The sequence below is a fragment of the Archocentrus centrarchus genome, chromosome 24 (genome assembly GCF_007364275.1).
Source record: "Archocentrus centrarchus isolate MPI-CPG fArcCen1 chromosome 24, fArcCen1, whole genome shotgun sequence".
Classification (NCBI taxonomy): domain Eukaryota; kingdom Metazoa; phylum Chordata; class Actinopteri; order Cichliformes; family Cichlidae; genus Archocentrus; species Archocentrus centrarchus.
In genome coordinates, this window is record NC_044369.1 from 5,942,846 (window position 1) to 5,965,579 (window position 22,734).

The window sequence follows — 22,734 nt, forward strand, 5'->3', positions numbered from 1 at the left end:
TCAAGATTAAAATAAATCAGTCGAATCAAATCAGATGAGATGAGATGAGATAAACTAAAAGCATATTTTTGTTACAGCTCCGCAGGTTTCCTTGCTGCCTTTCTTTCTTTCATGTTATACAAAGTTATACAACATACCAAATATATTCTAAATTGTGTAATATAATTATTATAGGTAGGATCTTGGAAAACTGCCAAACAGAAAGCTCACTTTCATCTAGTTTGACTGAGTTTCCTGTCTGAACTTGTTGGAAACAACAACGCACAAACATACATTGCATTTGGCTTCAAGGAGCTAGAAGAGCTACTCAAAGTATGGGCACCTTATCCTCATGTAATGTTTTCTCAAGCTGTGAGGAAATGTATAATCTGCAATCAGAAGAAATCTGAAAAGGGCAAAAAAGTTTCCAAACTCCTCTCACAGATGAACTTTATGTGCTACACAATCATCAAACTGAAGCTGCAGCCTTGAGCTTTTTGGCTACAATGCTAAACCATTAGCAGCATTCACCATTACCATTTATCGCATGCTTTCATGTTTACAGTCAACACAGCTTAACCAAGAACTGCAGCATACTTATACATATATGAAAGGAAAATAAAGTTAACACTTTAACACTCCAGAAGAACAACACAAAGCTTAGACCCCCGCCAAGGCAGCTCACTCTCTGCACAGTATTTACTTTTAAGGGAATCATTTTCTGTTTTGTATATATTACTTTTGTGTTCATTGTTCTTTTTAAATGTACTTTAAGATGTTTGTAGAGCAAATATCAGAGAAGGGTAGGATGATAGATGCTTACTTTGATTACATTATGTAGGAGCAGGTAATAGATAATATGTATTGATCTGTAAATAACTGGACATGAATAACTTCGGCTTATTATATAATATTATTATATAATATTATTCAGTATATTTCTAACTAACTAGGCAGCTCATTCTCTTTGTCTTGACAAAACTTTCTTTAAAGATATAACACATTTTGAGGTCAACTTGAAAGAAAGGCAGCTGTGAAATATACAAGTGAGGTCAGAGGTCAAATGTTACATGATATTTGGATGCACACTATATCTATATTTAGAATCCCCATGTACCAGTATCATTTCCTAAATATTGCCAATATAAACAAAGGCAGTAAGAGACAGTTTTAAATAACTCTATGTAGCATTATTATCACTTTGACCGTCAGATCAATCTATTGACCTCGGAGGAGAGGTCAGAGATCAAATGTGACATGATGTTTTGATATTCTTTATACAGTACTTCCTATAAATTGACAATAACCACCACACTTATAAGGATCCCAAGTTATGAGGCTTTTTGTCAGTTTTTGACCAATAAATCTTTAAGCTGACCTTGTAGATCTTGGTGGATGTAAGGCAAATTTGATCGTTAATATGAACCCACTCTGCACCCCTACAAAGTTTTATCAGAATTCATTCAAAACTTTCTGAACTATCATGTTTGCAGACAGAATGACTCACACACACAGATAATAAGGTACTTACTGAATGTAACTCTAGTTCTATGACTAAACTTTATTGCTTCATTGTGTTTATTGTCGCTTAGAATCCTTCTTCTGTCTTTTTTTTCTGGGATGGTTTTGCAGTGTTGGCAGTGGTTCCTGATGCCACGACTGAATAAGGTTTTCCACAATCTGAAGGGGCATATATCCTCATCTGCTTTTGTAGCACAGCCAACAGGAGCTCCTTCTCACAGGAAAAAATACCTGCGATAAGCCAAAGTCTCTCTAAAGCCATAAAGCAAAGCACAGAGGAGGCACAAAAGTCTAGCTTCCTCTCAGACCGCTTTGAATTACAATACTAAAATGTTATGGCATTTTTTTACTCAGTGATGCCATAAAAATTACTGCCTACTCCAGCTTTAAATAAGGGCCCTCTATACTGTGGTAGGTTTTTTATTGTCCATAAGAGGACAGGAGTTCGGTTTTACATCAAAATAAAGCACTTGAATGTGAAATGTTCCTTATAAGGAACAATTCACTCCACTGCTGTTTTGTAAATAATGGAGCTGGTTCATTGACACAAACAGTGGGGTATTAGTAAAATAACAAACAATGAAAAATTATACAGAAAACATGACAGAAAGCCATTTATTTATGGATTAATTTGAGGACAGCCTCCTTATAGCTCAAAACGGATTTGATGTTTTTCTCTTCGGTGGAAGTTTAGGTCGCATGCATCATGCATGTTTTCATTTATTCACCAACTCTGCTGATGGTACATTTGCTGCATTTTGCTTTAATTGATGCTGACATTTTTCACTTTATCTCAGATTTTTAGCATTTTTAACCATTTGCACATAAAAGCAGTTTGATGTAAAAAGAGAAGAAAACTTGTACTTGGAATTGATGGCACAGATGGTGTCAGCTGCATCATGTTTGGGCTATAAAGGTGGTGTATCTTATGCAAGTGTTTTGAAAGCACAGAGAGCAGTGAAGCAGGAGCATTTTCTACACAGTGATTTAGCTTTTAGTCTGTCAGCTGCCCTAGGCAGAGATGTGCCCCTTAACAATATTTGTTTTGTTTTTTCCTGGACAAACAAGGTTAATCTACATCATTTTTCTCTGTATAAGTCCTAACTTTTGGCGCAGCTGATTAAACCGGTATATTATTAAATTCTTCTGTAGGCCTGCTCAATTAAAGGCACATTACTTTCTTCCTCAACATTTAAATTTAGGACTTTACTGCAGCTAAACTACATTTCTACTGCTGTAATCTGCACCACAAACGAGAAGAAAAATGCGGGACAAAGAGTAAATAAGAAGAACATTTAACTTCCTGTAAGGCACAAAGAGGCAACAAGAAGCAAGGTAGGTATTTGTAGAGAAAGAGCTTTATTGATTGGAAATAAACCACCCCTCAGAAAACGGACTGATTTAAAACGCTGAATCACGGGGTTGTCAAGCTGTCAGTAAAGAAAGACCAGAGGGCTGTGCAGATAAATCGAAATTTGTGGAAATGAGTTATGACAACCAATTTTCCAAAATTTGGTTAATTTATTAGTGAACATATTGTCTCACAGATTGGGCTTCATTCATTTTGGCTCCACTTCTATCTTCATAACAGAGTCCAAATTAAAATTTGGGCTGAATAATTTCCCCTTCTAACTGAAAAGCTGTCAAAAGAGTTGGAAATGTTGATGAATTGATGTCAAATTGTTTTTCCTTTTTCAACGTTACTATATCTGCCTGGAAATTAGAAAAATAAAATATAAAAATTTCTATATTATACATAGAAAGTTACATTCAATTTAAATTAAATTTCCCTTACAAATACAACATACGTTTCAAGTTACTACTCTATTATGTCCTTTGTCCCATCCCTGTTGAGCACTGGTCATAACATCCCCCGAGGGATCAGTTTTGTCTCGGGGCCGGCGGTAGCATAGGACAAGGGTGGGCTCAGCCCACCCAAATCTGATTCTTGCCCACCCAATCAAAACCTCCCATACAGCCTGCGGGCAGCGAAAAGTCCTCCCATCAAGCTACGCCTACAATAGTTTTTATTTTCCACACTTTGACTTTCTCACACTGATTCAGGGCTGCACAATCTCGTTTCGTGATTTTCCTTAATCTGGGTCACGCTCTAGTTTCCATGTTAATATTTTTACTTCTTTTTACCATGAGCATGTATCACGTCTATCAGTAAGTCTAGCCCTGGGGTATCCCCAACAGCTCCCGCTGCTGCCCGTGCTGAAATATCTCCCCCTGAGCGGGTTACCTGCTCCGTGTCCTCCTCTGTCCGATCAGCAGACAATCTGCTGACTAGTTTCTCTGCATGTAATAGCACAAGCACCCCTGATGCTAGTCCCATTCTAGCCACATCCCCAGACCCAAAGCAGGTCCTTCCTCTGGCCGTTTCAGCGCCAGGTCCTACCGTTGCGGACCTGAATAGCACTGTGCTCACACAGCCAGTGCTAGCTAACTATCCACAAACGTGCCTTCGGCAATACGTTCCGCTCATTCAGCCCGGCGTGGTACCGCACTAGACCTCGGCTGGAATACTCTGCGGCTCGGGACGCATGTTTCTGCTTCCCGAATGAATTTGTCACAAAGTTTGCCCAAAAAAAACAGAAGACTGATTCTGTAGTTTTTCACATTTTGCATTTTTTGCAGTTGCTGTTCTCTTTCTGTTGTACTGTTGTATGTTAAAAAAAAAAAGAAAACAAAAAGAATAAAAAAAAAAATGTATATTCCAGCCACAGAAGGTCACAAATCTGTGTACTTTCTGTGATGTCCCAAGCCCAGATAAATGGAGAGGGTATATGTATATCTTTGTGTCTACTAGGGCTGTATTCAACCCCCAAAAAACAGACAAATATAGCCTAATATATTGTGTCTACAGTGGCCTGCAAAAGTTTTCATACTCCTTGAACCTTTCCATATTTTGTCACATTACAACCACAAACATAAATATATTTCACTGGAATTTAATGTGAAAGACCAACACAAAGTGGTATACAATTGTGAAGTGGAACAAAAATTATATATGATTCAAAACATTTTTTACAAATAAAAAACTGAAAAGTGCGGTGTGCAAAAGTATTGAGCCCCCCTCAATGCTTTGTGGAACCACCTTTTGCTGCAATTACAGCTTCAAGTCTTTTAGGGTATGTCTCCACCAGCTTTGCACATCTAGTGACTGAAATTTTTGCCCATTCTTCTTCGCAAAACAGCTCAAGCTCAGTCAGATTAGATGGAGAGCGTTTGTGAACAGCAGTTTTCAGATCTTGCCACAAATTGTCGATTGGGTTTAGGTCTGGACTTTGACTGGGCCGTTCTAACACATGAATATGTTTGGTTTTAAACCATTCCATTGTAGCCCTGGCTTTATGTTTAGGGTCGTTGTCCTGCTGGAAGGTGAACCTCCGCCCCAGTCTCAAGTCTTTTGCAGACTCCAACAGGTTTTCCTCCAAGATTGCCCTGTATTTGGCTCCATCCATCTTCCCATCAACTCTGACTAACTTCCCTGTCCCTGCTGAAGAGAAGCAGCCCCAGAGCATGATGCTGCCACCACCATATCTGACAGTGGGGATGGTGTGTTCAGTGTGATGTGCAGTGTTAATTCTCCGCCACATATAGCGTTTTGCATTTTGGCCAAAAAGTTCAATTTTGGTCTCATCTGACCAAAGCACCTTGTTCCACATGTGTCTCCAACATGGCTTTTGGCAAACTGCAAATGGGACTTTTTATGGTTTTCTTTTAACAATGGCTTTCTTCTTGCCACTGTTCCATAAAGACCACATTTGTGCAGTGCACCACTAATAGTTGTCCTGTGGACAGATTTCCCCACCTGAGCTGTGGATCTCTGCATTTGGTCCAGAGTCACCGTGGGCCTCTTGGCTGCATCTCTGATCAGTGCTGTCCTTGATCGGCCTGTGAGTTTAGGTGGACGGCCTTGTCTTGGTAGGTTTACAGTTGTGCCATACTCTTTCCATTTCCGGATAATGGATTGAACAGTGCTCCGTGAGATGTTCAAAGCTTGGGAAATCTTTTTATAGCCTAAGCCTGCTTTAAACTTCTCCACAACCTTATTCCTGACCTGTCTGCTGTGTTCTTTGGACTTCATGATGCTGTTTACTCCCCAATATTCTCTTAACCAACCTCTGAGGCCGTCACGGAGCAGCTGTATTTGTACTGAGATTAGATTACACACAGGTGGACTCTTTTTAGTCATTAGCAGTCATCAGGCAACTTCTGAATGCAATTGTTGCACTCAGAGAAAAGGGGACTGAATAGTTTTGCACACCTCACTTTTCAGTTTTTATTTGTAAAAAATGTTTTGAATCATGTATAATTTTCGTTCCACTTCACAATTGTATACCACTTTGTGTTGGTCTTTCACATTAAATTCCAGTGAAATATATTTATGTTTGTGGTTGTAATGTGACAAAATATGGAAAAGTTCAAGGGGTATGAATACTTTTGGAAGCCACTGTACGTTTATACTTGCCCACCTACATTTTCAGTCTGCCCACCCAACTACAGTGGGCTAGAACCGGGCCTGTTTTGTCTTATCTTAATGGGAAGACAGACTGAAGAATGGGTGAAGTCACAGAGAGCCCTGCTGTTGTTTGGATGTCCTTTAGCTTGAGGGAAGGACAGACTGATAAACAGAGACATGGAGAGAGGATGTGAAGAAGAGAAGAGTAAACACGGGCCTGCCAATTTTAGAAAGAGCCAGGAGGGGCATGGTCTTCAAGAGAATAAATAAAAGTGCAAAATGAAAGCGCAAACAACAACTGAAGAGTGAATATTCAACAGTAAACCTTTACTTATAGATTACAGCTTAATAAGGATAATAAACAATTTGAAGGCATGTGCCACAGTCTGCAGATAATTCACTTCCCTACCTTCAGATTAAAGACACATTAGCAAAAATATCTCCTTTAAGTTTATAAAAGCACATTAATGGATTATCAATAACAGACAACTATAATTTAGAAGCAAGCAGCTAAAGGACATATTTAGGTTGGTATTTATAGTTGCAACATTTCCTGCTCTTTTGAAAGCGTGTTTCTTAATATATAATCTGCTTATGACTTTTGCCTGGTTAAATAAAGGCTATAATTATTAGTGTACAGTATTTGTCAGCAATAATTCTTCATAATTACCACTCATTAATACAGTTGGGAAACAAGGAGTATTTGCCGCATTTTGATCATAAATGCTGCTGTGAGTGTTTGGCATATCTGGGTTTGTGTAGCAGGGATTAGGTCATGATTTTCAAATACTCCAAAAGTCATTAAGTTGAAGAAAAAAAAAAAAAAAAAGACAAGTAGTCTGTGCTGAAGTTGTACGATGGTAGAGAAAGTTAAGGTGCATTCATTTGGCTTCATAATCACAATGTGCCCCCCCCCCAAAAAAAAAACCCTCAATAGCGTGCAGGTGAGAGAGAAACACACACACACACACACACCAAGAGTTTATTAAGTCATACCATTTGCTGGCTCTTTACTCTTTCACCTCAGGCCTACAGCTTTACTAACTCGCTCAGTCTGTTTTTATATGTTTAAATTGGCTCACCTACTGCATTCTCACACAGCAGAATTTTAAAAATACCTGGTGGAAAACAAAGTTATGAATAATGCAGTTTATTTTTTTGTACATGATTCAATTATGATTAAGTCATCAAAGTAAAAAAAAAAAAAAAGACTTTTCCCCGTTATGGATCTTCTCTAAAGAAAAGAGAATGAACTTAGACCTAAAGCTCAGTTTCATTCTGAACTGAATCCTTTGAGCACTGATAGCTCTGAGCCACGCTGAGCCATAAAGTAGGAAACAGAAAAATGGATATGATGTGAATACAAGTGATTTCAGAAATGTGGAAAATAATTTAATGTACTGTGATGCACGGTGAGCCATATTTACATTTTTCTCAACATAGTACTGTAGGAAAACGAGTAAAATCTGCCAATAAAAATGTTTTTAATGCAGTAAGCCAGATACTTAATACTCCAGATTTACATATATCTGAGAGAAACTTAGTTAAGCAACAAATTTAACCAAGTAATCTTCGCAGAGGTAACAGTAATGAGAGTTTTTAATTGCTCAGCAAACATGTGCAAACCACTGCCTGTAGCAACTCCTGTGAGTCTATATCCCCCAAATAATGTGCATGGTGAGAAGAAGAGGGTACCTGCTAAGTGTTAGGTGCTCTTTGTCTATCTCTCCCATCAGTAAAGAGAAACAGAACCCAGTGAGTAAAGACGTATCCCTGGTGGCCCAGTAGACTCACACCGCTGCCAAGAAGAGAAGAGAAAGTCGAAGCAGACTTTAGCCTCGAAAATCCTGATGCTTGCTTGCTGCTGACAACGTCTGCCAAGCATCCCTTTTCTTGTTAAGTGCGTGGGCTGGTGTCAAGTTAGGAGGTCTCCACTTTGTAGTGGCTTTCAGTCAGCGTGGTTTATTCCCACATCAATTTAGGCATCGATGAACACTTTACAATTAATGTAAATATGTCTGACAGTCTTTTCTGATCAATTTGCCTTTATTCTATTCAGTGAGTTGGGGCACATTCATGCGCTCATGTTTGAAATAAACAGAAACAGAGGAAGGCAGAGGAGACAAGTCTAATAAAAAATAAAATTGTTGTGGAGAGGAAAATCTGGCCCACAGTTGTCATCACTGATGGATTACACACAGATTTCCAGCCCACGAAATGCACCCATGTGCAAAGGTGTGCAGCTTTATTTCTTTTTTCCACATCTAAAGCTGTGAGTTATACAGATCCATATAACTTTATTCTGCAATATTCTGTCTTTCAAAATTTATGTGCTATTAGCAAAGACACTCTTTTGAAATCACTGGGACTGACAGTTCAGAAATATGGTGAATTAAAAGACATTTTGTAGATATTTCACTATACAACACCATCAAGTAAAGAGCAAATGAAGAAAGATTCAGAGCAGCATGCTGGGTGCAGTAATGCTGAGTAGTCTGTAGTTTTACTCTCTCCCCTGACTTGGATGCCACCCCTTTGTCCTGTAGAGCCAGTGCACAATGGGCTCCACTCAGCAATCAACACAGGAGAATAAAAGCCGTGAAAATACTGCCCTGAGCTCTGGCAGTATTTCCTGCTAGTGATGTGTCCACCTTACACTAGTGACACTGACTTTCTTTTAGATCTCATTAAGCTAAACTTTTCAATAATTATTGTTATTCCCCTCATCCCCTGGCCCATTCCAGTGAATGCAACACAGGGTTATAAAACAACAGAAAACTAAGGTTTATATGTTTCAACAATTACCCATGAGATTCTTTAGGTTAGCACATACTGTAGATAATCAGGTAGCAGTCCTATACCGGTACATAAACCCTACTAACAATTATTTTCATGGTCAAAACACAACATATTCTCAGAGTAGAAATGTTTACCACAGTTTCTATTCCAGCTCTAATGATGTGGTTTTTGCTGTACTTCTACAAACACAATCAGCTCTGCGCAGCTGCTCTTGCCCACAAGCTGCTGTCTTTTCAATATGGCCACCAGAAGGACTGTTACATCACCTGAAAGTCCTCACAGTGAAAACAATCCTGTGCAGTGTACGCCTTGTTGCAGGCAATTTGTGACAAAGCAATGATGGATTACATCCTTCTGGGCCATTACTGGCTCATAGAAAAAAAATAGCCTGCGCTTGGTGCGAGTTTGTTTCTTGGCATTTTTTTTTTAACCTTTAAACAAGTTGAAATCTTCCTGAGCTGAGACAGAGTTCTCCTTTTCAGTTAAACAACGATGCAACATCAACACTCATAACATTGTTGAAGGGTGTTTCTCTCATCTCTGCCTTTTTAAATTTTTATTTATTGGCTGAATAAATGCCGATATATCGGTCGGGCTCTGTTCTGCTCCACCAGCATCACCTTCCTGTTTTGTTCTCAGGTCACTGATAACAGCGAGGGTGTTTGCTTTAAACCTGTGATTGGTGGAAACACTGTGGCTGGATCAAACAGACCAGCCACTGACCAACGTTCTTGGTTAGCCTACATTTTTAATGGCTCCTCTATGCCAAACCCTGATTTCCCAAAGCCACAGTGTGCAGTTGTATTCGGTTTCAGTCGAACTTTAAACAGGAACTAAGTGGAAAGTCAGCTTGAAAAATTATTAAAATTATTAAAAGTTTATCGCAATAGACAGCTCATATTTTTTGACAAATACTTGGACCTTTGATTAAGAATTTTGACTATTCAGTTGGTTTAATAAGCTCTATGTCACCTTTAAAAAAAATAAATCATGTGAATTTAAGTTATAAAAAGGCATTATTATTCCATAAATTGGGATGCAATAAATCTAATTTTAAGCTTTAAGATTTCCAGAACCCTTATTTAGACATTAGTAATCCAGTGAATCAGAGACACACATGCCATTGCAGCTTTTACAGGCTGCTGAGTACAATCCTGCTACCCCACGCTGGAATGAGCTCACAAGTCAGACATCTCATAACAGTAACAATAAAAACACACTCACTGTGTTTGCAGACAAACCTTCATACTGGAGGTGGAAGACACCAACCTCCTCTCATGTGACTTTCCACAAAGACAGCTGAGTATTTGTCTGATATATATCAGACCAATTGTGCACTGGTGTTGCTCCGTGTCTCGCCTGTTGCGATGGCATGAGTTGCTGCAGCATCAGCCAAATAAATTGGGCCAGAAAAGGCGAGCAGCGATGTGGCTTCTGGCTGTTCGAAGGCAGAGGAAACATTCAAGGTCAAACATTAAGAATGACTCATCAAATCACCCTCTGTCCGCACCTCGCGACTCCATGAGCCACATGTGTGTGCGTCCAAGCACGTGTCTGTGGTTGTGTGTGTGTGTGTGTGTGTGTGTCAACAGGCATGTCGGCAATGCTTTATTTGTTCTGGATAGTGCTTCAAGCCAATATGCTCCCATCTCACCCCCTATCTTTCTGCTCAGCTCGCTTTATGGATGTGTTTCAGTGCAAGTCTCTGTGCGTGTTTGTGTGTGAGTGTGTGGGTGTATCTTAATGAAATCTGACAGAGAATTGTGACAATCAGTGAAGAAGCATCCTGCAGAGGTTAATAAGCTGTACTCCTCACAGCAGCAGCAGGCCGCTTTTCTCAAACGCACACTTACAACATGCACACTATTCCCCCTGTGTTTTCATTCTCCTAAAATTATACTTAGAAATTACAAAGCAGAAATTCATGGCTGGTATTTTCAGCACCCCGTAAGAACCAATCTTTTCTGTTTGTCACCTCGAGAGGAGACACCACAGCTGCTCCTCGGAATGCTTTCTGGGGCAAATTGCAGCTTATAATGAAATCCCACTTCCACACTTCCAGGGGCAGAGCTAGAAAGTGGGGCTTGGTGTAGCATCGCCCTTCCACCTGTCACCCTCCCCATCCAACAAAAGGTTGTGTTGTCCTATCCTATCAATATCATATAAAAAAAAATACATAAAGTTAAATAATATATAATTTAATTGTTTTTATTGACCTTGATGGGAAAACATAATGAGGTCATGGAAAAGCATTAAAGGAGAATCAATAAGGACTTGAGAAAAGAGAAGCACAGTTCTCAGAGAATCCAACCACACTTACAGATGAGACCAAAATAGATATGATTGGTTTTCTCTAAATGTGGTGCTCTGCATTATGGCCAAACTCAGGATATGAGCACAAACACCTCATAACAACTGTCAAACACAATGGTGGAGGGCTGATGACCTGGGCAGCTTGCAGTCACTGAGTCAACTATGAACTCCTCTGTAGACCAAAGTATTCTAGCGTCAAATGTGAGGCCATCTGTCTGACAGCTAACATTTGGTCATGCAACAGGACAATGACTTCAAGCACAGCAGCAACTCTACAACAGCATGGCTGAAAAAGAACAAAATCGAGGTGTCGCAATGACCCCGTCAGAGTCCAGACCTCAACCTGATTGAAATGCTGTGGTGGGACCTGAGAGAGGTGTGCATAAATGAATGCTCGCAAACCTCAATGAACTGAAGCAACGCTGTGAAGGAGAGTGGACCAAAATTCTTCCATAAGGATGAGATTCTGATAAAGTCATAGGAAAAATGATTACCTCAAGTTATTGCTGCTAAAGGTGGTTTTAAATGCAATGAGGTGTACTTAGTTCTTCTTTTTGACATAACTACTATAACTAATTTTAATCTTAACAGTTAATATAACTCATAATCTTGATTTAGAATTTATATACACCATGTTCTTCACGCAAGGCAACACCTTGACAAAAAAAAAAAAAAGATTTTATTACAGCAGCGCAATGTTCACAGTTCAGCTGTGGGTTTAACAGCCTGTTGTTAAAAATTTAAATCACATCAGCAGGTTATGGCATGAAACGGAAAACACACTTATAAATCAACATTTACATGATCTGAACCGTCAGGCAATGTTGCTACAAACTGTGGGACAGCATCATCTCCTGTCTTTTCAGTCTAGTGTATCCTCTGCTGAAGGAGGAAATAAATATTTAGAGAATTCAGACAGCTCTTAATATGCCTGTCACACAGATACTTGTGGGTCCCTTCACTGAGTTAGGAACATGCTTAAGAAAAATACTGTAGGTGACCAGTGCTACCCTGCAGCCTCGTGGCAGTAGAGTCATTAGGTGGCACAAATACCCTAGAAATACAAGTTCTAGAACACAGAATTTTCCAGGTCGCAGTAGATCTTAATGGGGTGCATATGAGCCTTAGTGACTTTATTCACCACATCAATTCAAAAGGAAAATCATAATGAATATAAACCACTGAGAATACTGTCATTTCTGTGATGGGCATTATTATGGTAAGAACTAACTCGTCCAAGATTTTTAGAAGATGGATCTATGGTATCAATTTGAAAATCCTAGGAGACATCGTTATCACGTCATTGTGTTCAAAAGATTTTCAGAGAACTTGACCTCTGACTTCTCCTTGAGTTCAAGGTCGCCGAGATTCAAACTCGCCCAAGATTTTTAGCACATGCATCTATGCTGGGTCACATGTTTCTCAGTTTATCACATTCACTCATCTCATCAACTCATCCGTGATTTTTAATAGATGCATCTACGGTATGAATGTGAAAATCCTAGGTGATGTCATTCTTGAGTTATCATGTTCAAAGCTGAAAGTTGGTCGCCCGTCTAACCCACCTGCCCAGCAGGGTGATGACGATACCCCGTCAGCCTTTTTAGGTTGAGTGGTTAAAAACTGATTATTCAGCCGCCGCTCTGGAGACACGCCTGCTGTTTTCCCTGCGTCTTCTACACCACATATGAACGCATACAAAACCGACTCTGATCATTTTTCCACATGAAAAATGTGAAGTGATTGCTATTAAAAAAAAGAAAAAGAAAAAAGAGTCAGTTCTTTCTTCACAAGAAGTTAAAGAAAATGATTCAATGGCTAAATTACAGTAAAAGCATCTGCATCTTGGGAGTAGAATTCAGTTAATTTAATAGGATATTATCAAGGTTTTAATCATGCAGCCTCTCCTTTGTTGCTCATATTTAGAGAAGCAGTACTGTGATAATAGTATCAGATGGATACTGATTGTTACAACTAATAAATGAACAGGAGAAGCAGCAATAGCAAGTGTATTGTTAACTGTTTAAAGAGCTAAAAAAAAACAAAAAAAAAACAAGCATTCAATCATTGTTAATCATTAAAAATATACTTGAATTTTAAAATCTTCTTATTTGTTTAAAAATCCACATGAGCAGTATCGGGCTTTAAAATCCCAATCAGCAAGCCGTACTCTATTCCCAAATCTGGACTCATGTTGCTCTGACCATCTGCTCTCTAACCCTGCCCCGGCTACACAGATCACTGCACTACCACCCCTGGATTATGGCATCAACACACGCACATGCTGCTGCCAAGTGATGATAGTGTGTTTCTGTTTTCCTGTGTTTTCTTCAGTGCAGTCACTAAATACAAAAGAATAATAGCCTTAAATTTTTGCAAGAAAAAAAAAAAAAAAACGATTCCTTCATTTATCGACCACAATTACTTCTTCCTGTAGTAGTGAACAGACGCTTGGCCACAGTGCAAAGTGTGGGAATAGCTGGGGATATAAAATTAGAAAACTACTAAGCCTCAGATTGGAGAGCAGGTTGTGTGGATCTTTTCATCTTTTTTTTGGGTTTCTTGTAAAGAAGCCAAACTAGCGAGGAAAAAAATGTAATTAACAGATTTCTCTTTGGATATGTCTAAGTCAGAATATCATTTAATCAGAGCATAAAACCAAATCCTCTTATCTTACTCTGGACCTTTCTTTGAGTCTATATGTGATACAAACAATGTAGTGGCGTGCATATATTCATGCATACTTCATCTTGATTATAATTCCAGTTTCTCTTATTGGTCCATAGAAATCCACATTGAAGAAAAAATGCATAAGTATAGCAAAAAAAAAAAAAAAAGAATAATTTTGTCCATTCAAATGGTATCTTTTAAAGGAGCTATCCAGTTATTTCATGCTATTGACAGGACACAAGATGAGTTATGACCAAAAGTGGGTCAGAAAATGAATAATAATGTGTCATTTTTTAATCCCATGGTTGCAGCCCAGCAGTACCTTCAAGATAGGGCTGTGTCATATCACATCATCCACAATAACGCTGGTATACATTTTATGTAAATTAAAAAAGGGTGTCATCTCATGATGCCAATCATAGAGCAACAACATGCATTTACATTCCCTAGCGTGCACAACACAAGACCAAACATGTCTGAGAGCTGATTGTCAGCCTTGAATGACCATATAGTACCTCGAAAGGGAGCTCCAACAAAGCACGGTTCTTTGCAAAATATGCTGAAGGTGAAAATAGCAAACTTGTCACCACTTGAGGCAAAACAAACAAACCAAAACAAAAAACACACGGTCGAGTACAACCAGCTGGTGATGTGCAACCCGAAAGTAAACAAATGACTCAACTGAACATGGCTGAAGCACTCCCTAGCTGCACTCCATATGACAGGAAGAGCAAACGTTGAATGGAAATTACTGTTGCATGATGGAAAAGAAGGGCTTTAAGCAGCTGGTTAAAACACTCAACCCGAGATACAACCAGGCAGAAAATATTTTTTTAATTTCAGTTTTATTATGTGACAATATTGTGCAGGCTGACTGCACGCTAGGTCTGTCCATCTTTTAATTACAGTCTATGGTGTACACCACTTCAGGTTATCATTTTTGTAAATTTAAGTACGTCACCTTCTGCTCCAAATACTGTCAGTGGGCAAAATGCAAAACTAATGGGCGACAACACTGTGGTTACAGTACATCCATCTATTTATACAGAGTTGATGGATTTAGCAAAGCTTCAGAAAATCCAGATAAGAAATAATGTTGAGGTTAAAAAGATTTTTCCCCTCAAAATTATACATCAAATGTTTATGTGTAGGATGCTGTTTTGGTGCAGCGGCACTACATAATGTGAATTACAAACACCACACACACGCACACACACTCCACAGTATTTCAGTATCTCTGTCTCTTTCGATCCCTTCGTCCAGAAACGCACAGAGAGCTCAGAGGTCTATTTCTGACTTACTTCAACACTAAAGTCAGTCAGGCATTGCTGATGAAACACACAGACACACACACACACACACACACACACACACACACACACACACACACACACACACACACACACCCTAGGCTAGGTAATACATTTGTTATAAAGCCTTCTCCTGACGATGCAAAATGACATGCTGCCCTCTCTGTTTCCCAGAGCTCTGACAACAACCAGAAACCTCACTCCTGACTCACTGCGGATGCACTACAAGATCAAGCGTATTTTTTTTTTATGAAAATCAGCAGCCCACTTCTCACAGTACGTTGCCCTGAATTATAATTTATATAAAACTTGTTGCCATAGCAGCAAAGCCCCTACACTGTCGGCGTTTTGACAGAAACACTACAATAAAAGGAAAACCATCAGAGAGTGTAACTTATGAAAAAAAAAGAAAAATTATGACAGTGAAATCCCAGCAGAGCCTGAAGTACACAAAGGAAAGCAGCTTTGTGGGATTAAAAATTACTGCATGAAGTGCCAGCCAACAAGTCTTGCATCACAAATCATGAAATTTAGCACCGTAGGAGAATTGCAATCAATAACTGACTTACTGACTGTGCATGAAATCCCAGCAAAAATGTATAGTGGACTGGAATGATAACGCTACTTAATGCACACTGTAACTGTCAGCCTGTTCTCATACCAAAACATGAAGGGGTCACAAAGAAGCAAGCTCTTTGTTCATGTTCACGGACATAAATTCTTACATTTTCATGTCAGTCAGCACGAGGAAAAACCCTGTGGATTAAAATAATTAAGATGAAATGGGGGGCGAAAAAGGTGCCTCGGTCACACCAGAATCATCGTCTGACACAGCGAGCTGGAAATCATTCAGGCGGAGACGTGTCACAAGAGGAGCTCAGAAAGGTTTCAAGGTTGCTATTTATTCCTGAACGCATCTCTCACTCTACAGAGATCAGCGGTCAGCAGATGGGCCGAATGCTAGCAGCCTCGTCCCCTCCCCTGCCTTTGTCGTGGCCCAACACAACAAGGCGCTGGAGACACAAGGCTCAGATGTGTCGCCCGTGGGACCGTGTGGTAATCATGTGACTCGACATATGAAAATAACAGACACTATTGTCTCAGTTGGTGCACACTCACTGGAAATACTGTTTTATCTCAACCTCTATTTGATCGCGTTTTGATGCCACTATGAAATTAGTGCTTCTCAACTGTTTCACTGAAGACATTTTTTTCACCACCTCTTACATTAGGGTTCAATATCACCTATCATAGGACAACTGCTTTCAGCAAAAGAGGGGCTCCAATGTCCCACTTGCAAGCATCCCCAAACCCAAGACTGCAGCAGTCTGTTTTGTAAGTCTGAAAAGCTCCTGCAGCCCACTCTAACCATTAACCATAACTGTGATTACCACTTGAGGCTAAGATCAAGTATTTTCTTCTTTTTGTTTTCACTGATTCACTTTGATTTTCTTGTTTGTAGAGTTTGTTTCTAAATCAACTGCTTAACATCTGCCACCTCATGGCCATGGCTCTAGCTTATTTATCTTCAATATACAGACCCTTCAGGATCAAACGTGAGTTAAATAAAAAGCTTATAGCATTCTTTCATTAGTCCTTTTTCTTTTCTGAATGTTTATTTGATGGCAATCTCACTGAAAATTGTTTATTTTAACTGGATTCTTGTTATCCACCTGCAGTGGGGTATACCCATACTTTGGGTATCTCTGATTTAGATTTTTTTTATACAAATAGCAGTTTGATGCTTCCCATCTGTGTCTTAAAATCATACATTTTGTTGATGTTGTTCTTCCAATACACAAGACTCCATCAGGGCATTAAAGACGATATATGAGGAACTGTTAAAAAAGTGAAAAATTTCATATATCTTGTTGCTAAACACGACCACATATCTGTGCTCTTATTGATTGACAGCAAAAAAAAGATATTTTGTTGAAAGATGACTGGTTCACAGTTTACCTACTTTGTTTGAATCGGACTCATTTAATGCTTGATTTGTATATTAACTCGATTAAAAGCTGACTGATTAACAAAAATGTTGATAAAACTACTCCACGGCATCAAGAGGTGCCGGATTTCTACCCTGTTGGTGACCAATGATCTGTAGAAAGTGTACAAATCACTGCTTTGAAAAAACTGGATCTGAACTGAGTAATTACCTAGACAGAAGAAGAGGAAGAAGAAGAAGAAGAAGCAGCAGCTAGCAGATCTTATTACAAAGCAAAAAATTGTGCTTGTTCTTATAGATTGGCACAACACTGTCACACAAGGCCCATTCACTGTTAAGGCTGAAGTTCAGGAAAAACTCTGGCACAGTTTACATACAGCATTAGTGTTCAGATTTTGAACTGTAATAATATTAATTCCTTCAAAATAAAGATCCATACCTTCATCTATAGAAGGTGTGGATCTTGTTTTTTTTTTTTGTTTTTTTTTTAGTGTAGGTTATATTATTTCTATGCTTACTTTGCAGGTTTTGGTCTTACAGTTTTTATTTAATCCATTTCTTTACACCTCTTTTTAACCCACTGAGCTCTAGTAATTCTACCACCATATTTAGAGAATATTTTTCACAAGCAAAATATAACATATTCTGACAGTATAGGGTTAAGGAGTTATGTTTAGCCCCTTGCAAACCATCCTAACCTCAATGGTGCTGCACCCAAATTTGTCTGCCTCGCTGATCCATGTTCTCTAGAAAGATGCACAAAAAAAAAAAAAAAAAAAAAAAAAAAAAAAAAAAACAAAGCACATTACTACGTGGGGAAGAGATGCAAAGCAACAGAATGACTGTTGTATTCTATATATATATATATATATATATATATATATATATATATATATATCAGTGACGTGCAGTCAGGGGAGGCAGGTGAGGCACGGCCTCACCTGTCATCGTGGAAATATAAAATTAAAAAATAAATTAAATGGTTATATTCATTCAGTGATTTGTATTTTAAAGTTCTTTTCCATTTAACTACACCATTTTTAGATTAGTTTTTTCAAAATCGCTGAATTTTCGCATTTGCCGGTCAAATACTAAGAGACGAACGGTGAGGCACCAGCCCGGCGAGCCGCACCACGGATTGCGCAATCCGTGGTGCGGCTCAGTATAGTCATTGCCAATGACTACTAACTGTGCTGGCATGCTATGCAGTGAGACCGGATTACTTTCCCTTTGCATGTGGCTATTAAAATGTTCTAACACTTTTACTATATGAACTAAATTTCCATATTTTAGCTGGTGTATATAATGCACAGTTTATTTTTTGTTTTTTCATTAACAACTGTATGTGTGTGTAATGCATTCTTGTGTTGAGCGATCATGAAACTGCTGCGAAGAGACACTAGGTGAGGCACGCAGTTCTCGTGCCTCATGGTAGGGGGCGCTGGTGATCCCAGGGACTCTACGACTCCTCGGCGGCAAGCTACCATAAACAGTTAGCAAGGCCAGTTAGTTTTTCCTGTTGCTTGGCCTTATGTTCAACATGGAAGATTACATAACTCAACTGAAAGAATTTTCTAAACTGGACTTTCAATCGAAGCAGAAGATAATAATTAAAGGAAGACCAACACCGGAGCTAAAAGGTTTGCTTCAGACTATGTTAATGTTAAACAAAACAACTGTTGCCAATCAAATGGTGAATAAGCTATATGTTTGTAAATCTGATGTGATGACGTCAGTGCCTCACCAGTCACGACCCTCACCGCACGTCACTGAGATATATATATATATATATATATATATATATATATATATATATATATATATATATATATATATAAAAATAAGCTTTTTACTGAGAACATGTTTCAGTGATTTTCAAACAGTCTCTATACAAGGCACACCAAAGCATGAGGTAAAACTTCTGGGCTAACGTCTGTCATCAGTTCTTCTTTTGACTGTACAGTCAGATGACCGCACACAGCATCTGGATCTAGATGTCATAGTTCATAGGGAGAGAAAACAGGAGGCAAACACGGGATTAAATACAGACGCTAAGACAAAGACTAAGGGGAAAGATGGGACTATTTATACACATAAGGTAATCAGGAAAGTGGAGACATCTGGAAGAAACAAGACACAGGGTGAAGACAATCACAGCAGATAAAGTAAAATTCAGATTTAGACACAAGAAACAATAACCATGACACGAGGATGACAAGCACAATTTTTTGCATTGTTATAAGATCTGCTAGCATATACCTCTTCTCCATTGTAAAAGCCCAAAGACAAGGGCAGGACTATATATATAGAGAGACACACTGTGGGCTAATGAGGGGAATGAGACACAGCTGGGGAAATGAGGCATATGTGAAACTAATTTAGACAATGACAGGAAATAAACTAAATTCAAGACACAGCCCACACATGATTACCGAAATAAGACAGGAAATTAGTAACTGGAGCACTGGACACAGGAGGACAGACTGGAAGAAACATCTGAAGGACCAACTTCATGGACTCGTTCATTTCTTCTTCTACTATCTCACTGTACTATATTAGTACGCTCGGGATACCATAACCCTCTGTGAAATAACTGGCATTTGTGCAATATTGGTATGTTTTGTATATTTGTCACATATTTATTCACCTGTAAGTGCTTGTGGTTTTTTGATATACATAATGGTTTTACAGTATTTATTTTTTCTTATTTTCTTTAAGTTTTATAGGGAAAGGCACTAAACTGTAGCAGCTGCTACATTTTCATCATGCTCTGTGTTTGATGACAATAAAAGCTTTCTATTTCTATTTCTAACTGAACTATTAATACCAAAAACTGGAACTCATAACTAAGACTCCAAACACTGGTGAACATACATGAAAAAGAAATTGTATCCAATAAACAAACTAGGAAGGACAATACTAACAATACTTCATTGTAGTGCGATAACTATACAATAAATTTCCAATTAAAATATCTGTAGCATCCTAATTAATTTTTTTTTAATTTTTTAAATTAATTAGGATGCTACAGATTTTCCTCTGGCTCCCGTTAAAACCTCTTTGCGGGCACTGTAATTGTTTCTATGTAGGTAAATTGTGGCAAATAAACACAAAAACTTGAGATTAAACATTTGTATGCTCAAAATAAGATTACATGTGCAAATTCCTTTTCAATTATTATTAAATAGGTACACTGCATATTATGATGGAGAATTATCTCCCAGGGTTTTAAGGACTTTTTTCTGTTTCATTGTGACTTTAAAGAGTCCACTCTGCACTAAGTTCTGGCACACACCTAGCCCAAGGCTGCTGAATTGTCTTTTTTTTTTGTTTTTTTTTTTTTATGGTATCCACTCTCAGCACAAAGAGAGCGCAAGTCTTATTGTTAGAAGTCAGAGGCAAATCCTCAGAGCATACAACCAACTCCAGGCGTCAAACCCTTCACAAGCCACCTGGAAACATGCGTGAGGCCCCGGTGGACCCCCCCAGCTTGATGATAATGACACCCGGGAGCCAAAAACATGCTGTGACATAAAGCGAATGTTGTGGAGACGCTGAAGTTTGGCAAGTCACATAAAAGCACTGATCCTGCTTTGGGGTGAAAAACATTTGAAATGCCCTTGAAAGCCCGCAGGTGCAGGTAGGATATTATTCAAGTCTGCTGAACCAGAGCAAATATTTCAACTGTCAATGAGCTCCTTAATATATATATATACAGTAGACAGATTTAATGTGCATCAAGTTTTAATGAAGGGTCTAATTCAGCTGCATAATTATTTATGATACCTTAAAACAAAACTAATGTGTGAAAAGTAAAAACAAAATGTCAGAAGAGTCCGTGCTGCTGAAGATGATTAATGAAGGAGATGACCGATACTGTGGCCAATGACCCGCTGCTGGATTGAAATGCAGCATCCGAACAGACCTTCCGGCAGCCCGTACCTGCCAGGCAAGAAATCACGCCAAACTCTGTTAAATTATATCGAAGTTTGAGGGCTTTCGTTTGCTTTTAAAGTTCAGTACATGCGTCGGTTATCTGTCATGAAGCATTTGAAGCTACTGTGTCTTTCGGCTCACAATTTAGACACTAAGCAGCGTGCATTTAACTTAAATCCAACTTTAGGTTCCTTTACACCAAAACGAATTAAAGCTGTAGTGACCATAGGCCACTTTAAGAGTAAATATTTTTTTATCAGGGGAATAAATATTGCCTTAAATGGACCCCGAAAGTACAAGAACATCCTTAAAATCCACTAAGGAATCACAGTCGTCTTGTACCTCTTAGGCATATTTATCGATACGAGTTTAACTGCTAAATAGGCAAATTTCCAATGGAGATTGGTGCCCAGTTCTCACAGAAGAACAGCAGGTACAGGGTCTAACCCAAGGGTTGAAATACTGCTCAGAGAGTGCAGAAGAGGCCTTCAAAAAAAAAAAAAAAATGCTCCTTACCTTTGTTAGCTGTGCTATCTTCTTGCTCATCTTCAGGTGCAGGTCTTGGGTATATTCCATGGCGATGCCGGACTGAAAGGACATGCTGGTTGCCGAGGATGTGCTAAATTTCCCCTGACCGGCAGGGCAGTAGCGCTGCTGCCAACCCGACCCAGTCGCCATCTTCACGATGATGCCTCAGATGCTCGAGAAAGATATGGGCAGAAATAATAACAACAAACTGGACGGTGCTAATGAGCGGTGGAGAGGACTGGGACGGTGGAGGATTTATCTTTAGCCGAGACGCAAGAAAAATAAATCACATATATGAAGGTTTTTGAGCCCACAGACTGTTAAAAATTGGTTTCATTGTTGCTTGGGTCCGGGTAATAGTACACCAAGGGGTGAAATGTGTAATTTTAAGGTCCAGAAACATGAGCTACTACCATCTTGTCCGTAAGAATGCGTCCGTTTTCAGCGGGTCCAAGTCTGCTGTCACCTGGCGCTGATGTGCAGCCGTTTCCAGGCAGCTGGCTGGCTGAGTGGCTCCCGGTCGGTCACCTTGATACAGAAATTTGTCAGCGGGAGCTGTTAAGAGTGATTCCTCCTCGGAGCATTCCGGCTACACTGAGGAAGAAGTGAGTAGAGTCTGGGGGTATGTGTGTGTGTGAGCGTGTAGGACAGGCTCGGCGGTTGGCTGCTGCTCCTCTGTTGCCATGGATCACCTCAACAGTTTATGCTGCATTCACGTAGGATGGGAGCAGCGCTGCGTTCACGTGCTGTCGGACAAAACCAAACGAGCTCACGTAAAGTTCTGCCAACAGCAGATTACGGTTATTATAATTAACTGCATTAAAAATCGGTGTGAAATGAATTTTAGTTAACGGAAATAAATTAAAATTGGGTACAATTTTGTGTTCGTAAAAATTTATATAAAAGAAAAGTCCGATTTTAGCGGTCAAATTTGAGACCATAACTAACTTTTGCAGCGTTGATACATTTACTTTATTAAAATGTCTACATGACTGTGTGCCAGCAGTCTTCAAAAGTATATATATCTGTTCTAGGGCTCTGAAAGATTTACCCCTGACATTTTACCCTCCATATGGCTGGAGTCTAATAAAAAAAAAAAAAGACTAATCTTAAACACGGAAACTAATTTGCAAACAATAAAAAAATTAAACTGAAACAAGCAAATACACTCTGGAAACCGATTGAAACTAACAAAATACAAATAAAATCTAATTATGCTTTAATTTAAGCAAAAACGTATGACACATGCAGCCTTTTCACTG

The 22,734-nt window shown here is 39.0% G+C and overlaps 1 protein-coding gene across 2 annotated transcripts in view; it reads right to left on the minus strand.

The window, feature by feature from the left end:
• Positions 1-22,158, minus strand: part of fam184ab (family with sequence similarity 184 member Ab) — a 219,091-nt gene extending 196,933 nt beyond the window's left edge. For both annotated transcript variants that reach the window (XM_030722256.1, XM_030722255.1), the window contains exon 1: positions 21,461-22,158. In XM_030722256.1, the coding sequence (XP_030578116.1) occupies positions 21,461-21,622 (162 nt within the window). In that variant the 5' untranslated portion in view covers positions 21,623-22,158. The remainder of the gene's footprint in view (positions 1-21,460) is intronic.
• Positions 22,159-22,734: the final 576 nt, after the last annotated feature.